Source organism: Corythoichthys intestinalis, chromosome 15 (genome assembly GCF_030265065.1).
Source record: "Corythoichthys intestinalis isolate RoL2023-P3 chromosome 15, ASM3026506v1, whole genome shotgun sequence".
NCBI classification, from domain to species: Eukaryota; Metazoa; Chordata; class Actinopteri; order Syngnathiformes; family Syngnathidae; genus Corythoichthys; species Corythoichthys intestinalis.
In genome coordinates this window covers 6,545,877-6,567,500 of record NC_080409.1, presented here as the reverse complement: position 1 = coordinate 6,567,500, position 21,624 = coordinate 6,545,877, and the positions used below count along the sequence as shown (strand labels likewise).

At 38.9% G+C, this 21,624-nt stretch overlaps 1 protein-coding gene across 7 annotated transcripts in view; it reads right to left on the bottom strand.

Moving 5' to 3' along the window:
• The window catches only part of aspg (asparaginase homolog (S. cerevisiae)), a 71,381-nt gene extending 56,443 nt beyond the window's left edge, over positions 1-14,938 (bottom strand). For 4 of the 7 annotated variants that reach the window (XM_057859098.1, XM_057859100.1, XM_057859099.1 and 1 more), the window contains exons 1-2: positions 14,448-14,932; positions 5,374-5,500 (exon numbers count right to left, since the gene is read on the bottom strand). In XM_057859098.1, the coding sequence (XP_057715081.1) occupies positions 5,374-5,500; positions 14,448-14,697 (377 nt within the window). In that variant the 5' untranslated portion in view covers positions 14,698-14,932. The other 3 variants (XM_057859095.1, XM_057859096.1, XM_057859103.1) reach the window with 3 other exon arrangements.
• Between the last annotated feature and the right edge of the window lie 6,686 nt (positions 14,939-21,624).

The following is a 21,624-nucleotide window of genomic DNA, read 5'->3' as shown; positions in this document are numbered from 1 at the left end:
CAGTTTTTTATTTGTTAAAAAAGTTTAAATTATCCAATAAATGTTGTTCCACTTCACGATTGTGTCCCACTTGTTGTTGATTCTTGACAAAAAAATTAAATTTCATATCTTTATGTTTGAAGCCTGAAATGTGGCGAAAGGTTGCAAGATTCAAGGGGGACGAATACTTTTGCAAGGCACTGTATATATATATATATATATATATATATATATATATATATATATATATATATACACACACACACATATATACATATATATACATATATATATATATACACACACACACACACACACACATATACATATATATACACATATATATATATATACATATATATATATACATCTATATATATATACATATATATATATTAGGAGTGGGAACCTCAGGGCACCTCACGATACGATACGATTCGCGATACAAGGCTCACGATAACGATTATATCACGATACAGCGATTATCGATATATTGGTCAGAAATTGGATACATGAAATTCTACGATACAACTGTTGAAACGAAAAGAAAAAAAAAAGATATTGGAAAATAGAAAAAAATACTGTTTAAGTCATTTATTAAACAGTGACACCTTTTCTGTGCAACATTGCTGTAAAATATAAATCTACTGCAAATTGTGCCCCTGCACATATAGAGGAAACCAACCACGACCACTGATATCGCTTGGAGAGATCACGATGAATGGCACCCTTAATTTCTTTAAAGTTTTTAATCTTTAAAAAAATAAATAAATAAAAAGTGCCGTAGGTGTCAGCAGTTGAGCTTGGAGTGGGGCAATGATAAAATTGGTGGGTCTTTTCTTCGTATATGAACTTTGTTGCTTGGTTTGACCACTTCCGCTGCTTCAGCATTTAAGATGTCAGACTTGCTCAGTCACAGTCTTCCTCACTTTAAAAACAACAAAATAAAACAAAAAATATTAGCTACTTCATAGCGCTTGAGTTGAAATCCTGATTTTTTTTTGTGTGTGTTGGAAGTATTGAAATAAAAAAAAAATATGAACTGAATGTATAGAAATTAAAAATTCAATAATTACCTATTTTTAATATGTAGGCTACATCAATAATTACCTATTTTTAATATGTAGGCTACATTAATTATCATGCACATCACTTTATATATCTTGGAACCTATTCAAACCATTTTTATAGCTTATTGTATCAAAATGACAGTAATAACAGTTTGTGTAGTAAACTAGATGGAAATTGGTTCTCAAATAAATCGGTAAATTCATGTGGGCTTGTTCGATATTAATTTTCATCCAGTTTAGGGTCCTGGTTTATTTTATATCATTCAACACCAAATGTCATCAAAATAATACTTGTAAATTAAAAATTCAGTTACATTGCAAAACTTTCTTACCTCAAGTGATGAAAGCAAAGCTCAAAAACTCCAGTGTCCACTACGTCACCAGCTCCCAGTGAAACTTATTTTTCTTAGACAATTCTTGCATACAGCAAAGTCCTTGTTCACCTTACTTCCTTTCTTGTTGGTGTAAAATCTAAAGTGTGTCCCCATGTGTGATTTGTAGCAATATTTTTCTCATTTTTTCCCTCCACCGTTCTCACAGAGCTTTTTTATTTTTTCAACCCACTTGGAGCTTCTCTTCTTCTCTAGACAACTTGTGCGCACTTTACCCTCACCGCCACTCCCGAGCGCCCCTAGTGGACCGCCAAGGAATTGCTCAACAAACATTGAGCAGTTTACAGCATCCATACTCCATTGTATGGCCAATATGTTAAATAAAAGTATCGATTCTTGGCGGGAGCATATCGATAACCCATCGGGTTGCAAAATATCGCGATATATCGCTGTATCGAGATATTGTCACACTCTTAATATATATACATATATATATATATATATATACTGTATATATATATATATATTATATGTATATATTATATATTTTATTCTATGTCTTTCTAAACTAAGTATCCACTTCTGTCGCGTGTGTGCTGCAACCTATTTAAGGAGGCTTCAAGTATGAGACAGCGTACATCCTTGATAGCAGTGTTGTTTTTGGCAGCCCTTTTAATTTTCGTCTCAGTCTTAGTCTTTTGGCTGATAATACTTATTAGTCTTAATTATATTTTAGTCATCTCAAAATGTGTTCATCTCCATCTGGGTTTTATGGACGAAAACTCAAGAGTAATTTCATTTAGTTTTAGTTGACGTTGACTAAAAATTTAGTCTGTAAAATTTAAAAAATTTACCCCAAAAACAAATAGTCTTTTAACTATTTCGAATGAACATTGACAGACGAGCACATATTGTAGCGTGTACAAGTACAATGCCAACTTGGTGATAATACATGCTAAGCAGGAATACAATACATTATTTTCAATTAATTATACCCACAGGGACGCCACAAACTGTATGTAGAAAAAGTTGTCCGAGAGTTTAAGAGGACGCTCGCCGTTAGCAATAGTGAATGCTATGCTCACAGACCTTTGAAGTGCATATGACAGGATAAAAAAGTCTTAAATAGCATTATTATGTGAATTACAATCATATTTTGAGACAATTTGACTACATACAACAATTTGGCAAAGAGCAGATGACAAGAAATTAGTCTTTTATCTGCCATTTAGCCCCGCCTGCCATTATAGCGCTCTAGCGTCCCCAAATAGAGGATGACGTCGGCAGGGTCATGATTTCATCTGATTTAGAATTCGGCCCATTTAGGGGGAATGATTCAGAATGAGGAAAATGCGACGAAGAGAGCAGCAAAATGTCATTGTTCCAATCTCTTGACTCCAATATTTTCTTCCATTTTCTAATATATTCTTTTTTATCCAAGTATTTTTCCCCAATGGTAAATATATGGTATGGTCATGACAAATTACAGTCTTGTGCTGAATGGAATATGAAATATTAAAAATGCATTTATTCAGTACGACATGGCAAAATTACTCCATAATGGTCAAAACTGTCCACTTCTTCTGCATCTCCCAAAGTATATTTTATGCCACCGGAGTTTTTCCGGTTTTTGTCATTTCCCTGCCCCGGCTTCGGAGAATGTAAAGAACCAGGAGGCGTGACAGCTACCCGACATGCTAACCCTTACCGAGTGACGTCTCAAATTCTTATTTACGCTTTTCGAAGCAAAAAAAAAAAATCACACAAAACTACCCCAGATCATCTCACACGGCGGTGGGGTTGTCGATTGCCTTCGCCGATCAGCAACCCACCCGGCGGTGAGCAAGTTACAGCTCGTCGTCCCCCTGCTGCGGGCAGGAGAGCTCGTTTACGGGGAAGCAGCTGGAGAATGACCGCCAGACAAATCGGCCGACGTCGGAGGAGCGCGCAGCTGCCACATGGTCAACACGAATATGGCATAAATTAACGCTTAACTACAAGGTGAAGACAGAAACAGTGAGAGAGCGGCGTGCAGTTGTTGGGTGCAGCTAACAAGGCAGGATGTGTCTGAGGAGAACTTTTCTACATGTCTGTCCATGATCAAATGTAAGTAAATATTTCTTCATTTAAAGAAATTTTGTAGTGTTTACTTTGTAATCACTGTATTTGCGGCCATTTTAACACAAAGTTGCAATTTCTGATGGGGTGGAAAATTTGACAGAACACCGGGCACACGAAGAGGGCAATAAGTCGAGTGTAGTGCTCTCCCAGCTGGCACACGAAGGACCGAGGGGGGGTGTCCGACAAGCCGCCAGTCGTCAGCCGAGTGGCATTCTCGGTGGACAAGTAGCATTGTCAGCCACAAAATGCAAGCCACCTCCGTATTAAAACGTGTGCCATGATCCCCGTATTTGACATAATACAAAACACAAATGTTTACTCAAGTCCTCGTAAGTCCTATGGTCCCACAGTTGTCGCACACTTGTTTTGGCCAATCTCAGGGTGAACGGGAACTTTTTGAAACCCAAAAAGGCTCACACGCCTCTCCCTCCTGCAGCTACAAAACCCTGCAGCCGTTTGGCTGGCGTGATGTGAAAAATAAACGAATTAATCTGCAAAATCTGCTGAATCCGCAGTCCAACTGCATGCGATAAAGCAATGCTGTATCGTGAGATGCTGACCTGGGTGACGTCACATTCGCATTCGTCCTCAACTCGAGACTGGAGCTGGATGTCATCTATTTTCATGGCGCGGGATTCAAAAATTGAAGAAATAAAACGATAGCTTCCACACACATCCAAGTGGTCCATTTCATTCAGGACCATTAAATACTGCGTGAATTATGAAATAAACATGCTTTTTGGTGTCATCCGCACATAATTAAAGGCTAAAGCAACACTGCATAATCTCTCTGGACAAGTTGAAAAAAACAAATCTTACTGTGTGTGCGCAAGCCCAGAGTGAGGACACTGGTGAGTTGGGGGGTTCGCAGCACGTCACATGAGTGACACAACCAGATACTGCTACGAAGCAAGCTAACCACATATAAAATGTCACACATTGTGAGCATGTGAAGGAAAGTGCTGGGCATTTTCATTTCGTTCTCGTCTCGTCAGACCAAAACTGGCATTCATCTCGTTATGTTTTAGTCTACTAAAACACGTTTTTAGTTTGTTATCGTCTCGTCTTCATCATGAAAAAGAGTGTTCGCAGACAAAATATTTCTGTTATTAACATCGTTGACGAAAACAACACTGCTTGACAGGACACCAGCCATTTGCAGGTCACATACTGGTATAGACGAATAAGTATGCACTCTTAAATTCTCACCGATCCACAATTTTGAATTTTCAATTAACCTAATAAACATGTTTTTGAAATGTTGGCTGAAATAGTAGTATTTTTTTTTTTTTTTAAGATGTTTTTTCTGTCTGTGACTATTTGATTTTTATAGAGTTGGGGCTCGTGACTAAAGTCATTCAAATGAATTAAATCACCTGAGTTGATGACTCAGACGCATGTCTGAAATTATTTAAATTTTCCCAACACAAGATGAAAAATACCACATGGCATAAAGGAAGAATTTCAGAAAATTGTTATGAGTAAGAATACATCTATCTATCTGGATAAATCCAATGATGGGTTCAGCACAATTTAATCAAAATTGATCAAACCATTGATCAATATAGTCATCATTAAATAGATATTTGTTAAAAAGAATTTCATTTTCATTTAAGTCTGAAATTTTTAAGCAAAAAATTGCCCCCCAAAAAACAAAATTTGCGTTGTGATTTTCTTTATTGCGTTAAATAAAATGTGTGCATAGTCTCGTAATAAATCAATCGAAGGCCGTTAAATGCAATCGAATCGTGGCAGACATTGTAATGTCGGCCTAGTTTCAGATATGGATTTTACTTTGATGATTTTTCCATCATCCGTTGCATGGTTGGTTTACAATGAAAATTCTTATTTCAAACTGTGGGTACACTTACGGTAGGACTAAGGTGCAGTTGGATCCGTAGTAGTCATACATGTTGGTCTGCTGTGCATACATTTCATCATGGAGGATGGGCAACTTGCGCAAAATCTCCACAAAAGCGTTTGCTTTTGGTGCGAGAACTGTGGGATAGAAGTAAAAACAAAACTAACTCAGTAGATGTCATAGTGTTTTCTGGTATCTTATTCATTGGTATCATACTGCACTCTAGTGGATCATGTGAAATGACAACCTAATAACTTTTAACGTGGTGCTGAAATGAGCTACGGCTGATAGGCGCATGATAATAATTAGGCTTTAGAATGTCACCAATCACGTGGGCTTAAAACTTTACAGCCTAACAACAAGATAATCTGTATGGACTTTGTTAGAAGTGGAGCATAAGATTTAATTCATATAATCAGCACTCCCTGGATCAAATAAGATACAGGTGCAAAGCCTTCACTGAAAGGGTAAACACTGTCAAACAATTCATCATTGAGGCAGTTTCACAGCTTTCTCAATTTAAAGGTACCATACTTTCTGCACTTTAAAGCGTATCGGAGTATAGGGCGCATCTTCAATGAATAGCCTGTTTTAAAACTGTTTTCATATAGGGAGCATCACATTATAAGGTAGGGGTGTGACAATATATTGAAATGGTGCTGTATCACGAGACTTTGTATCCCAAAAGGTTATCGATATGCTCCAGCCAGGAATCGGTCTATCGTTTTAAAAAGAGGTGTCACTGAGTCAAAATTTTATTAATCCCATCATTGGGAAGGGAATATTAATCAACGGGAGCAGGAACACGTAAAAAGATGATGACTTTCACCTGTGTTAAACAACCTAGACAAGAGGATCGAAGCGTAGAGGATCGAAGCGAATATGTACATGCATTGTAGTATTTCCTAGTAACAACAAAATCTATGTCAGCCCTTCTGCATTCGGCAAATGTAATTTAATTTGTTATTTCACCTCATTTTGGTCACTCAAGTGGCCGGCGTATCAATCTACAACTCACGTAAACAATGGCTGACAGGCTGTTATAATTTTGTCCACGAATGATCAACGAAGTGATAAGAACAATCAAACGATCTTTTAGGAATATCCTTTGGGTTAAATCACATCCTTAACTTCTTGTCTGCAGCTGTTTTCCATTTAAGGCGTATGGCGAGGTAGATCCATACTGGAGCATTGTAGCTACTAGCTGGTCGCTGATGAACATTGAACACATGAACATTCCACTTCCAACCACATATACTGGACTGTCTCAGAAAATTAGAATACACAATATTCTAATTTTCTGAGACAGTCCTGTACATTAATCCACCATTTAAAGCAGGGGTGTCCGAACTTTTTGCAAAGGGGACCAGATTTGGCGTGGTAAAAATGTGGGGGGCCGACCTTGGCTGACGTCCTTTACATAGAACAATATACAGGACTGTCTCAGAAAATTAGAATATTGTGTATTCTAATTTTCTGAGACAGTCCAGTATAGACACTTCCAGGAGATCATGCACAGCGCAGAAAGTCTCGGAGTGTCATCTACTTCGTGCTGAATCCATTTTTGGAGATTCCGTGGGTTCCTGCCTTGATTTAGCAGTTTTAACTTTAACTGTCAACACGCTGCTTACTTCAACCGCAATTCATGTTGTTCTTTCTCAAGATGGTGCCGCCCATGTTTCGCTCAGGAAACTTGTCTATAAGGATTTTAATTTTTTGCAGCTCCAGACATACAGTGGTACCTCTACATACGAATTTAATTCATTCCAGGACCTGGTTTGTAAGTCAAAATGCTCATACGTCGAGCGGGATTTTCCTATAAGAATACATTATAATTCGATTAATTCCTAAAGCATACGCTAAGTCCTTAATAAATACTGCTGCTACAATTACAAATAGCAGTTACACTATGCTATCAACAACAGTTTTCATCTGATGATACGTAGTGACTCGAGAAGAAGAAGACATTGCAACAACAAATAAATTATCAGTACAATTCAAAATAATAACATAATAGTAATAATTATGAAATGAATCGGGTAATTATGTGGCGGCTGTGTTTCGCATGCTGTTCCTGAACGCACTGTGTGACTGACGACAGAGTGAATGAGGTGCGTTAAGAGTTTTTACTTTCACTTTTCATGTTCTGTTGTTGGCGTTGGCTACAGCGGACAGTAGTCTTGTTATGTTGCACAAGTTCTCAAATAAATTATTAAAAACCTGACAAAGCTGGTGACTTTGCCGATGTTACAACCACCATAACTGTCACCTTAACTTAGAAAGACTTTCGAACAGAGGTCGGAAGAGGACCATCGAGACTGTAGACGAATTCCGGCAATATTGTCGAGCCAGTTCACTGACATGCACACCACACTCATATTTTTCTTTCATTTCTATCTTAATTTAAAAGCTAAGCGTCACCTTTTTCCATCACCTTCACCAACCTTCTTGGGATGCATGTTGATTCCTCTCAAAAGAAAATCCGCCGGGCGTCCGTCTTGCGGGAAACAATGAAATTGCGACGCTGTCATAAATCGTCGCATTTCGAGCGTGTCACCATACAGTGTATCACAAAAATGAGTACACCCCTCACATTCCTGCAAATATTTAAATATATCTTTTCATGGGACAACACTGACAAAATGACACTTTGACACAATGAAAAGTAGTCTGTGTGCAGCTTTAATAATAGAGTTAATTTATTTTCCTCTCAAAATAACTCAAAATATAGCCATTAATATTTAAACCCCTGGCAACAAAAGTGAGTACACCGCATGGGAACTACGTACCTCCCTAAATGTCCAAATTGAGAACTGCTTGTCATTTTCCCTCCAAAATGTCATGTGACTCATTACAGGAGCGCTGTCAGCATTGCTGCAGAGATTGAAGAGGTGGGGGGTCAGCCTGTTAGTGGTCAGACCATACGCCGCACTCTACATCAAATTGGTGTGCATGGCTGTCACCCCAGGAAGAAGCCTCTTCTGAAGACGGTACACAAGAAAGCCCGCAAAAAGTTTGCTGAAGACATGTCAACAAAGCGCATGGATTACTGGAACCATGTTCTATGGTCTGATGAGATGGGCAGGCTTTCTTGTGTATTTGTATTTTGTATTTGTATTTATTTTGATCTCTATTAGTTGTAACAGGTACATCTACTCTTCCTGGAGTCAATTCAGCCTGCTCCGTTCAAACATTTACCGTCTTCAGAAGAGGCTTCTTCCTGGGGTGATAGCCATGCACACCAATTTGATGTAGAGTGCGGCATATGGTCTGAGCACTAACAGGCTGATCCCCCACCTCTTCAATGTCTGCAGCAATGCTGACATCATTCCTGTAACGAGTCACATGACATTTTGGAGGGAAAATGACAAGCAGTACTCAATTTGGACATTTGTACGTGTTTACTAAGGGGTGTACTCACTTTTGTTGGCAGGGGTTTAGATATTAAATGGCTATATTTTGAGTTATTTTGAGGGGAAAATAAATTAACTCTATTATTTAAGCTGCACACAGACTACTTTTCATTGTGTCAAATTGTCATTTTGTCAGTGTTGTCCCATGGAAAGACGCACTTAAATATATGCAGAAATGCGAGGGGTGTACTCACTTTTGTGATACACTGTATGTCGAGACAAATGACGAGTCAAATTTTACGTCGGCTGTCGAAAGGATCGTATGTCTAGGTACCACTGTATTTGTTTTTTTTTCATCCCATATGGCTCTTTCAACATTTTGGGTTGCCGACCCCTGCGTTAGATGGAGCTGCGCTAAAGAGAATGTAATGATTAACCAATATTGATCCACATATACGGCACACTTTTGAGAAAATTGAAGGCTTTTAGGTGCACCTTATCATGTGGAAAATACAGTAAATTGTGCATACAAAAGCACAACAATATTAGCTATAAATCAAGAAAATTTGGTCGGATTTACTGAACGACTAAAAGAAATAATCTGTTCGAATTGCACGCTTTATACTGAAAGGCATGAAATTAAATTTCACGAGACAATAAGAAGTCCTAATAAAATTAACTTTTCCCAAGATCACAAGGGACTCATCCAAATGTAAACGGATGTCATCGGCAGGGGCCCTTGGGAGAAAACTTGTCTTCGCCAGAGGACCTTAGTATGTTATTTGCAAAGAGATTCATCAGCTATATACCGGTAGTCAACATTTATTTATTCACCGAAGTGTGGATGTGCTTGTCGAGTCTTACGTCAGCCTGTATTCATTTTCTCTTTATAAACATCTACTCCTTATTTGTATTTCACTATCTACTGCTCCAAGTTGCTTGTATTTTAAATAAATGGATTCGAATCAACAAATACTGAGCCACCATCACTTCTTGTGTGAGCAAATAGAGGAAAAAATGATGGTTGGAATGAATGAATGAATGAATACAGCTGTAATATAATTAAATCCTATAAGCAAATATGCTGTACCAAGTAGAGTTGTCCGATAATATCGGCCGATAAAAGCCTTTAAATTAATATCGGAAAAAAATAGTTTTGCATGTACAAGCCTGCAGCCTTTGTTCATGGGCTGGTCACAGCTTAGCGCAGCAGCTGTGCTCAGAATTACATCTAGATGTCTTCAAAGTAAGATGCCTGGGATTTGTTAACTGAGGGAAAGACCCTAATCACTCATGGTGAACAAATAAAAGGGACAAAAAACTGAAAAATAATGAATCTGGTCAGTACATGATTTTGCTTTTGATCTTTGCATTTGCCGACTTTTTTTGGCCTTCACACTTGGGTGTTCAGAAAGGCTCTTTGAAATGAAATTCATGATTATTATTACTATTATTATGTAACTACTGCATCTCCAGAAAGAAATAGCCACTAAGAAAAGTAATAAAACACATAATTATAATTTAAAATCTATGCAAAAGTCCAGCAAAATGCATCTTTGGAATTGTCATTGCACTGGGCTATCTAGAATTGGCTGCCTGTATTTGTACTGCTTTGCCGCCTGCTAGTGGCTCTTTGGGGTAACTAGTGTAAATGTGATTTATTTGTGAATTATTCCTGTTATTGAATTTTACATATTTTGGCTCATCCCAATTTTTATAATTTGTATGGGACATTGATTTGGCACTATTTCAATAACTTCAGTTGAAGTCATCTTTTTTTTCACAGAATGCTTATTTTATTTTATTTGGAAACCATTAGTTAGTGGTTCCATTATCATGATTATCACATACAGTGGGGAATCACAATACAAAAGGCAATAATATACCGCGTATCGGTATCGGATTTTTGGAGTCAAATGAATGGACAACATCGGGTTATTGGTTAAAAGTCATTAACAGAGAACTCTGGTTATTAGGGCAGCTGCTCTCGATTATTTAAGTAATCGATCAATCTATTGACGAATTAGTTCGATAAATCCAGTAATCGAATAACAGACTTTTAATGGGTTGCAGAATAATTTTAGGAATGTAAAACAAAGAAAGAAGTGTGTATGTTTGCAATAACATTTACAGTATGTTGATCTGTACATCCATTGGCTCCAAGATTACACTTTCAAAAGAAAATTAAATGCAAAATGCAAAATAAAATATGAGTTATACTACAAGTGTTTATTCAAACTATACAGAATTTTACTTTCATTTCACAAGAGCATCAAATGCACTTAAAAATAAACTACAGTAATTTAAAAATAATTTGAAATACCTGAGCTTAGCGTCAAATGGTATTTAAAAAAATGAGGATCCAAGTAAAAGAAAAGAACAAAAAAAAAGTTCAAATGTCTAATTTGTCACACAATAGACCAAATAAAACTTGCATAGGAAAGATCTGATAGCTTAAATGTAATAAAATGCTAACTTTTTTTTTTTTTAAACAATTCTCACAACAAATCGTTCAAATCACGTATTCCTACAAAAAAATATATATACTGTATATATGACTCTCAACTAAATTACAAATGCATAATGTTATGTTGGCCTTAACAGGGAGCAGCTGGATTCAACTCATTTCAGATGAGTTATGTCATATTCACTGTTGCCAACAGAGGGCAGTGTATCCTGCCATATCAATAAAACTCAATGCAACACTTTCAAAACAAAACCATTACGCCACTCAAACTAAACGAATCATCAAAGCAGCAAAATTGATTTCAAAGCTTTTTTCAAATCTAATTACTCGATTTAATCGTTTAATCATTGCAGCAATACTAACAATTGTTATTATTATTATTACAAAAATCCTCACTAACACCACTACTTAATTGATGGAAGTAAATGTCAAAGGTACTGTTTATGCGACTAAAAAACAACTGGAGCCAAAATGGCGGACGAGTCTCCAGTGTCAAAAAATTGCGTTACTGGCGTACGTCGTAACCCGGGGACTACCTTTATTTACAGCACCAATCATGCCTTGAAAGGAAAGAATAAGAAAATTAAAGTGTTTTGTTGATCCTTCCTAGTTTGGAATCGGTTGCTATACATTTAAGTATATAAATAAATATGTAATTACACATTACATCTGTATTGTTTTTTTCTTTTATTAATTCACATTGTTCTAACGAGGCAGCTGGGCTGGCAGTTACACCCGCCGCAAAAAGTGCCCTTTTTTTGCCCTCTGAGCACCTGCCCCCCAAATTGTCTGTGCGTGTCACTGATCGGTTTGATATCAATATCAGATTAAAGTGCCTACGACAGGATAAAAATGTCTTTAATAGGATTATTATGTGATATAGAATCATATTTTAAGACGATTCGACTGTATACAACAATTTGGCAAATGACGAGAATTTAGTCTTTTAATCTGCCATTTAGCCACACGTACCATTATAGGGCTCTAGCGTCCCCAACAGGAGGATGACTTGGGCAGGGTCATGGTTTCATCTGATTCAGAATTCAGCCCATTGAAAGGGAAGATTCATAAATGCGACAGAGAGCAGCAAATTGTCATTGTTTCAGTCTCTCTAGTCCAATATTTTTTACAGGATATGCTTTTTATCAACGGATTTTTCCCCAATTGCTAAATAAATGGTATGGTTATGACAAATAACAATCTTGTGCTAAATGGAATAGGTAATATTAAAAACTCATTTATTCAGTACGACATGGCAAAAATACTCCATAATGGTCAAAACTGTCCACTTCTTGCACCTCCCACAATATACTTTATGCCACCGGAGTTAGTCCGGCTTTTGTCATTCCCTGCCCCGGCTTCGGACAGTGTAAACAAAGTAGGAGGTGTGACAGTTAGCCGACATGCTAACCCGAACTTAGTGATGTTCTAAAGTCTATTCTCGGCTTTCGAAGGAAAAAATAACTCAAAACTACCAGGGATCATGTCACATGGCAGCGGGGTTGTCGATTGTCTTCGCCGATCGGCAACCCGCCTGAGGGCGAGCAAGTTACAGCTCGTCGAACTCGTTCCCCTGCTGCGGGCAGGAGAGCGCCGGACAAACCGGCCGACGTCAGAGAAGCGCGTAGCTACCACATGGTCAACATGACTATGGCTGAATCAGGGGTCTCCAAACCGGTCCTCAAGGGCCACTGTGGGTCCCGGTTTTTGTTCCAACCGATTGAGTACCGACAGTTTAACCAATTAGATTCTGCTAAAACAAGCAGCACCTGACTGCAACCAACTGATTACACTTGCAAGACACCAGATTGGTGCATAGGTGTTGTCTTGTTTTGTTGGAATGAAATCCTGCACCAACTGCGGCCCTATGTGGAATAGTTTGATGACCACTAGCGTAAATTAATGCTTAAAAACACGGCAAAGACGTAAACAGTGTGAGACTGGCATGCAGTTGTTGTGTGCAGCTAACAAGGCAGGATGAAAGGAGAACTTTTCTACATGTTCGTCCATGATAAAACGTAAGTAAATATTCCTTTATTTAAAGACAGTTTGGAGTGTTTACTTTGTAATCGCTGTATTCGCGGCCATTTTTAACACCAAGTTGTTATTTCTGATGGGGTGGAAAATTTGACAGAACACCGGGCACAGAAGAGGGCAATAAGCCGAGTATATAGCTCTCTCATTGGGGGGGGGGGGCACAAGCCGCCAGTCGGCGGCCAAGTGGCATTCTCGGTGGGCAAGGAGCATGTAGTCACAAAATGCAAGCCACCTCCGTAATAAAACGTGTGCCATGATCCCAGTATTTGACATAATACAAAACACGATGTTTACTCACTTCCTATTAAGTGCAATGGTCCCACAGTTGTCGCACACTTGTTTTGATCGATCTCGGGGTGAACGGGAACTTTCTGAAACCCATAAAGGCTCATACGCCTCTCCCTGGTGCAGCAACAATTTTCTGCAGCCGTTTGGCTGGCGTGATCCGAAAAATAAATGAATGAATCCGCAAAATCAGCCGAATCCGCAGTCCATCTGCATGCTATAAAGCAACATGAGATGCCAACTCGGGTAACGTCACATTCGCATTCGGCCTAAACCCGAGACTGGAGCCGGAAGTCACTCATTGTCATGGCGCGGGATTCAAAAATTGAATATATAAAACAATCGCTTCCACACACATCCAAGCGGTCCATTTCATTCAGGAGCATGAAACACCGCGTGAAATATGAAATAAACATGCTTTTTGGTGTAATACGCCTATTATTTAAGCTTATTTTTTGCTGTTTGGCTCTCCGTGTCCTGCAACTTACCAGATCATTTCCAAACAGCAACAAGGTGTAACAGAAACTTCCTAGCTCCTGTGTAAACATAGTGTACTGTTGTCATATTACTACTGTACTGATATTCTATTATTATCCCTTTATACTTCTGGGTTTATTTGTGTTCTGTTATTATGCCTTTGTAGTTCTATTTTCATTTCTGTTATTACTGCATTTCTAATAAATATATGTCTGAATAATAATAACAATAATTAAAGGAAATACTGTGATGACTTTTTGTGTACACATAGCAAAACTCTTTTAATCACTCACTTACAGTACATGTGGAAAAAGTAGCCTCGTGTCCCACACAGGACACATGACAACATGGGGTCAGCTAATAGAAGGCTACTAAATGTGCTAGCAGCCTGACCTTGGCTGCACACACGTACACATAGTACCAATAGGTAGTTAGTTGTGTAATACCAAAATGGACCATAGCTACCATTGTCCAGAAGCGTCATCCCAATGGTGCCTCCAGTGTTGATAACCAAGACGCTTGCTTCGTCTCCGCTCGGTGAGCTGGGCAGGTCGGATGCCTCGAGCGACCCGCAGCTCGTTAGCTGTCTCCTTCGGCACGGATGAACCTGGGAAATTCGAGGTGAGACCACCTCGTTGGATTCGAGCCCGTCCAGTTTATGGTGGGACAAAGCCCGGGCAAGGGGCGACAAGGTGTTCGGCGGTGTAGTCGCCATGACAAGTGACACCAATGTTTCCAACTGCTTCAAACCCTCGGTGGTCTTCGAACGTCAAACAGGGGAAGGGGAACAGCGGTTGTAGCTTACACGAAAATTTAACGTCAATTTTTGTTAAAGACTGCTGTCAAGGCGATTCAAGTACTTACTGCACGTTGTTTAGGCTTACTGGTCTGCTGTCAACCCGCCGGTGCGTTATTTTATCTGCGGGAGTTTATTTCTGGGGGGATTTGCCCCTGAGACGTCACTGTTATGGGCGTGGTTTCCTTACGCACTTTAGTGACTCACAGGAACAGAAGTTCAATTTTTGCATTTCAAACAGTGGCATAACTGGTAGATTATTAGTCTCTAAAATCGAAGGTATTTCCAGATTGATATATGCAGCGATGGCACTTGATGCGTCAAGCGATATTTGTATCAAAATAGACACCATTTTATTCAATTTGAAAGAATGATTCAATGAATGAATGAATGCTTTATTTTGGACAGGAGAAAATTAAAGTAATAAACAAAACAAAAAAATCAGACAAACCAATTATAATATTTGAGAACAGCAACAACATTTAAGACAATAATAATAATAATAATAATAATAAAATAATATTAGAATTTATTCATTGTGTCCAAAAAGAAGTAAGATGAAACATTTGCTTATTAAAAAAAATAATATCATTCCGTCCTATTTAATTAGTCCTATATCAACAAGGAAATAATGTAACCATATACTTAAGATGCAAGACAAAAATAAAAATAAAAAGGACCAGTCAATAACAGATATGTGAAAACCCCCTATATTAAAACCCTTCCTCTTCTCTATACCCTGTGAAAACCATGTGTTTGTACCACTTTCAAAACTGGGCCATGCTTGGACATTGCTTGAGCCCCTCATCTAACTTATTCCACAGCCTTACTCCACGAACAGAAACACAAAAACGTAGTCTGTAGCAAAATGTAATCCGTACCCTCTTATTTACTTAAGTTTAATGAGAATTTGTTTCTATCAACCCATGCTTTTAGTTTACAAATCTCATCAGACTCCCCAGGGGTTCAGGTAAAGGTCTGTAATTTGTATCATAACTTCTCTTCTACTGTGAGGGACGGAATCTAATACAAAAATCCAGAAAATCACATTGTATTAAAGATGATCGATCGGCATCCCGATCGATCGGGTCCGATCACGTCATTTTCAAAGTATCGGAATCGGCAAAAATATATCGGACATGCCTTTTTTTAATATACTGTATTTATATTTTTTATTTAAATCGTTTTCTAATTGTATTTAACGTTAAAGACAAAATGTCTTACACTCATCCAGAGTAGTTTTGGCTGCAAGTAGGACTATCAAATTTATTGCATTAACGGCGGTAATTAATATTTTTTAATTAATCACATTAAATAATTAATTCATGCGCTGCACGACCCAGTCACGCATTGTCGCGTTCAATCTATAAAAATGCCTATAGATAGCTCTAAAAGACAGCGTATAATGAGTAGAGAGAATTTTGACAGCCTTTGGAACCATTTTTTATGTGGGTAAAGTCTTACAATACTTCTTTCAGCAATTAAGAATAAGGTGAGAGGTAATGTGGGGAAGAAAGGTAGTAGTTGATCATTTTCTTAACACCCTATGTTTTTTGCTACCGCAGAGAAGATACATCAATTGGTGCCCCTATGCACAGTCATGGTTGCACTTCCCATCATGCATTTGGGCAGAAGTTGAATGGCTGCAGTATCATTTACTGAAAGCTCAACAAATACACTAGATGGCAATATTTAGTCACAATATACAAAGCCACATTTATCCTTTAAGAATTACAAGTCTTTCTATCCGTGGATCCCTCTCACAGAAAAAATGTTAATAATGTAACTGCCATCTTGAGGATTTATTGTCATAATAAACAAATACAGTACTTATGTACTGTATGTTGAATGTATATATTCGTCCGAGTTTTGTTCATTTTTTTCTTAATGCATTGCCAAAATGTATATGATCGGGAAAAATTATCGGGAGTGATTGGAATTGAATCGGGAGCACACAAAAAAAAAAAGCAATCGGATCGAGAAATATCGGGATCGCCAGATACTCAAACTAAAACGATCGGGAGCAAAAAAAACATGATTGGAACAACCCTACATTGTATAATTTTTAAATAATAAATTTGTATTTAACTGCATGAAATAAGTATTTGATACATCACCAACTAGTAAATATTTCGGCTCTTAGTTCTTTTTTAAGAACCCCTCCTGTTCTCCACTCATTACCGGAAGTAACTGCACCTGTTTGAACTTCTTACCTGTATAAAAGACACCTGTTCACATGCTCAAACAAACAAACTCCAACTTCTCCACAATGGCCAAGACCAAAGAGCTGTGTAAGGACATCAGGGATAAAATAATAGCCCTGCACAAGGCTGGGATGGGCTACAGGAAAACAAGCAAGCAGCTTGGTGAGAAGGTAACAACTGTTGGAGCGATTATTAGAAAATGGAAGAAGTTCAAGTTGACGGTCAATCTGCCTCGTTCTGGGGCTCCATGCATGATCTCACCTCGTGGGGCATCACTGATCATGAGGAAGGTGAGGGATCAGCCCAGAACTACACGGCAGGACCTGGTCAATGACCTGAAGAGAGCTGGAACCACAGTCTCGAAGAAAACCATCAGAAACACATTACGCCGTTATGGATTAAAATCCTACAGCGCACGCAAGGTCCCGCTGCTGAAGCCAGTGCATGTCCAGACACGTCTGAAGTTTGCCACTGACCATCTGGATGATCCAGAGGAGCAATGGGAGAAGGTCATGTGGTTGGATGAGACCAAAACTGAACTTTTTGGTCTAAACTTCACTCGTCGTGTTTGGAGGAAAAAGAAGGATGAGTACAACCCCAAGAACACCATCCAAACCATGAAACATGGAGGAGGAAACATCATTTTTGGGGGCTGCTTCTCTGCCAAGGGTACAGCATGACTGCACCGTATTGAGGGGAGGATGGATGGGGCTATGTATCGCCAGATCTTGGCTGACAACCTCCTTCCTTCAGTAAGAGCCCTGAAGATGGGTCGTGGCTTGGTCTTCCAGCATGACAGCGACCCAAAGCACACAGCCAAGGCAACTAAAGAGTGGCTCCGTAAGAAGCATCTTAAGGTCCTGGAGTGGCCTAGCCAGTCACCAGATCTGAACCCGATAGAAAATCTATGGAGGGAGCTGAAAGTCCGTGTTGCCCGGCAGCAGCCCCGAAACCTGAAGGCTCTGGAGAAGATCTGCATGGAGGAGTGGGCCAAAATCCCTGCTGCAGTGTGTGCAAACCTTGTCAAGGACTACAGGAAACGTTTGGTATTAAATGCAAACAAAGGTTTCTGTACCAAATATTACGTTCGATTTTTGTGATGTATCAAATACTTATTTCATGCAATTAAATGCAAATTTATTATTTAAAAATCATACATCGTGATTTTCTGTTTTTTTGTATTAGATTCCGTCCCTCACAGTTGAAGAGAATTTATGATACAAATTACAGACCTCTACATGCTTTGCAAGTGGGAACACCAGCAAAATCGGCAGTGTATCAAATACTTGTTCTCCCCACTGTATCTTTAAAGTGCCTACGAAAGGATAAAAAAAAAAAGTCTTAAATAGCATTTTTATGTGAATTAGAACCATATTTTGAGACTATTTGACTATATATAACAATTTGGCAAAGCGCAGATGGTGAGAAATTAGTTTTTTAATCTGCCGTTTAGCCACGCCTACCATTATATGGCTCTAGCGTCCCCAACAGGAGGATGACATCGGGAGGGTCATGGTTTCATCTGATTTAGAATTCAGCCCATTGAGGGGGAATTATTCAGAACGAGGAAAATGCGACAAAGAGAGCCGCAAAATGTCAGTTTCAGTCTCTCTACTCCAATATTTTTACAGGATATTCTTTGTATGGAAGTATTTTTCCCCAATGCTAAATAAATGGTACGATAATGACAAATAAGAGTCTTGTGCTTAATGGAATACGAAACATTAAAAATGCATTCATTCAGTACGACATGGCAAAATGACTTCATAATGGTCAAAACTGTCCACTACTTGCAACTGCCAAACTATATTTTATGCCAGTGGAGTTTTTTGTCATTTCCCTGCCCTGGCTTTGGAGAGTGTAAACAAACCAGGAGGCGTGGCAGCTAGCCGACATGCTAACCCGAACAGAGTGATGTTTCAGTCTTATTCTCGGCTTTCGAAGCGAAAAATCCTACAAAACTACCCGGGTCATGTCACACGGCGGCGGGATTGTCGATTGTCTTCGCCGATCGGCAACCTGCCCGGCGGCGAACAAGTTACAGCTCATACCCTGCTCCGGGCAGGAGGGCTTGTTTGCCGGGGAAGCAGCTGGAGAATTACCGCCGGACAAACCAGCTGATGTCGGAGGAGCGTGTAGCTGCCACATGGTCAGCATGAATAGAGCGTAAAATAATGCTTTACTCCATGGAGAAACTGTGAGAGCGGCGTGCAGTTGTTGTGCAGCTAACATAGCATGATGTGTCTGAGGAGAACTTTTCTACGTGTCCGTTCATGATCAAACGTAAGTAAATATTCCTTTATTTAAAGAAAGTTTGTAGCATCTACTTTGTAATCGCTGTATTCGCGGCCATTTGTAACACAAAGTTGCAATTTCTGATGGGGTGGAACATTTGACAGAACACCGGGCACACGAAGAGGCAATAAGCCGAGTATAGCGCTCCCGCGACGGAGTGTGTGTGTGTGCAAACAAGCTGCTGGTCGTCGGCCGGTGGACAATCAGCCACAAAATGCCAATCCACCTCCATATAAAACGTGTGCCTTGATCCCAGTATTTGACATAACACAAAATACGATGTTTACTCATTTCCTCGTAAGTCCAATGGTCCCACAGTAGTAGAGCTTGTTTTGACCAATATCCACGGTGAACGGGAACCTTTTGAAACCCAAAAAGGCTCATACGCCTCTCTGGTGCAGCTACAAAAGCCTGCAGGGGTTTGGCTGGCGTGCTGCAAAAAATAAAAGAATTAATCCGCAAAATCGCCTGAATCCGCAGTCCATATGCATGCTATAAAGCAATGCTGTATTCTGAGATGCATTCGCATTCGTCCTAAAAAAAAGAGAGTAGACCGGAAGTTACTCATTTTCATGGTGCGGGATTAAAAAATTGAATAACTAAAATGATCGCTTCCACACACATCCAAGCAGTCCATTTCATTCAGGAGCAAAAAACACTGCGTGAAATATGAAATAAACATGCTTTTTATTGTCATACGCACTTGTTAAATCTGTAGGTGGTCTGGAATTTTTGTTAAGGTGTAATTACAACATTTCTAAGTTATATACATTAGCCAAATTCCACACTCAACTTCTTATGTCATGGTCAATGATATATAAACACAATTTTTCACCACATGGATATAACATTTGGAACAACCAAGATATACAACATCAAAATAATTTTTTATATATTGAAAGATGGGTCAAAAAGAACATTTTCTTCGTCATGATGAAGGTCAACGTTTCACATAGAAAGAATTTTGTTCAGCTTACAGTATTGCTTTTACACCTCATGAATATTCTATTGTGTTTGATGCAATACCAGAGGGCTCTTGAAGACTATTGGCAAAGGAAAATTTATTTATATAGCACAATTCAACACAAGGCAATTCAGAGTGCTTTACATCATATTAAGATCATAAAAATCACATTAAATCAATAGAACGTAAAAACAAATACAATTGAAACAGGAAATAAAATTATACATTTAATCACGAATAGAAAAAATAAATAAAAAATAATAATAATGATAATTAAAAAAAAGAATACTACTACATATTACTACTACTACTGATAATAATTGAAATCAGCAATGGAGATAAAGCACAAGAGAAATAGAAAGCAAATAGATTGAGATATATAGACAGTTATGGATAAGCAGTGCTAAACAAAAGCGTTTTTAGCCCTGATTTAAAGGAGCTAACAGGTTGAGCATACTTCAGACCTTCAGGTAACTTGTTCCAGAGGTGAGGAGCATAATAACTAAATGCTGCCTTACCCTGCTTGGTTCTTATTCTTGGAACATACAGGAGAACGGTTCCAGATGACCTTAGGGGTCTAGATGTTTCATAGGAATGTAACAAATGAAGGGGAAACAATATCGTCATCGCACACACCATATAACTGTTTGCATTAGTCTAACACATATATAGTCTAACACATACATATGGTACAGGTTTTCGTAGGCACCGTCTAACTGTTTGCATTAGGCTAACACACGTAATATAATTAATCAGGAAATGTGTATCATTTTCATATTTACGGTAGGACTACACTACTAATATAAAATAAATAGCACACCATAGTTTAATGGGAAGAAATAGAGATACACAATGCCGTCTTATCACAAGAGTGACGCACATACTCGGGGAATCTGCTCTCAGCAAACTCCAAGGACAAAGCGCTTTGTCCTAAAACAAGCACCACCAGCCCGGACAGCAAAGTTGATAGCGGGCGTCCCAATCCGCGCACGAACCTAAACCGCCCAAAACCGGCCACAGCGGGGGCGGCCCCAAAGCAACGCCCAGAAACGCCTTCGACGAGACCCGCGTCAGCAAAGACTTCAAAAAGACTGGACACTGAGATAAGACAGATTTTCTTCTGCTCGGAAACATGTAGCCTTGTTTTGGATCCAGAATTGTCCCTCCGTCGTCTGTTTTTGCCTTGTCTTTGACCATTGTCGACGAATAAATTGTCAACCTGTTTTCGGCGAGTGTTCTTCAAGCTTTTGAAACATGGAGTCAGTGTGCAAAGGGTTAACACAGGAACGCGCGGAGTTTAGCTTCCTCCTTAGCCTGGCTCCTCGGGGGAGTCAGCGACGGAGCACATTTCCGTTCTGTTGCCGGCCTCCCCGTGCAGTTTGG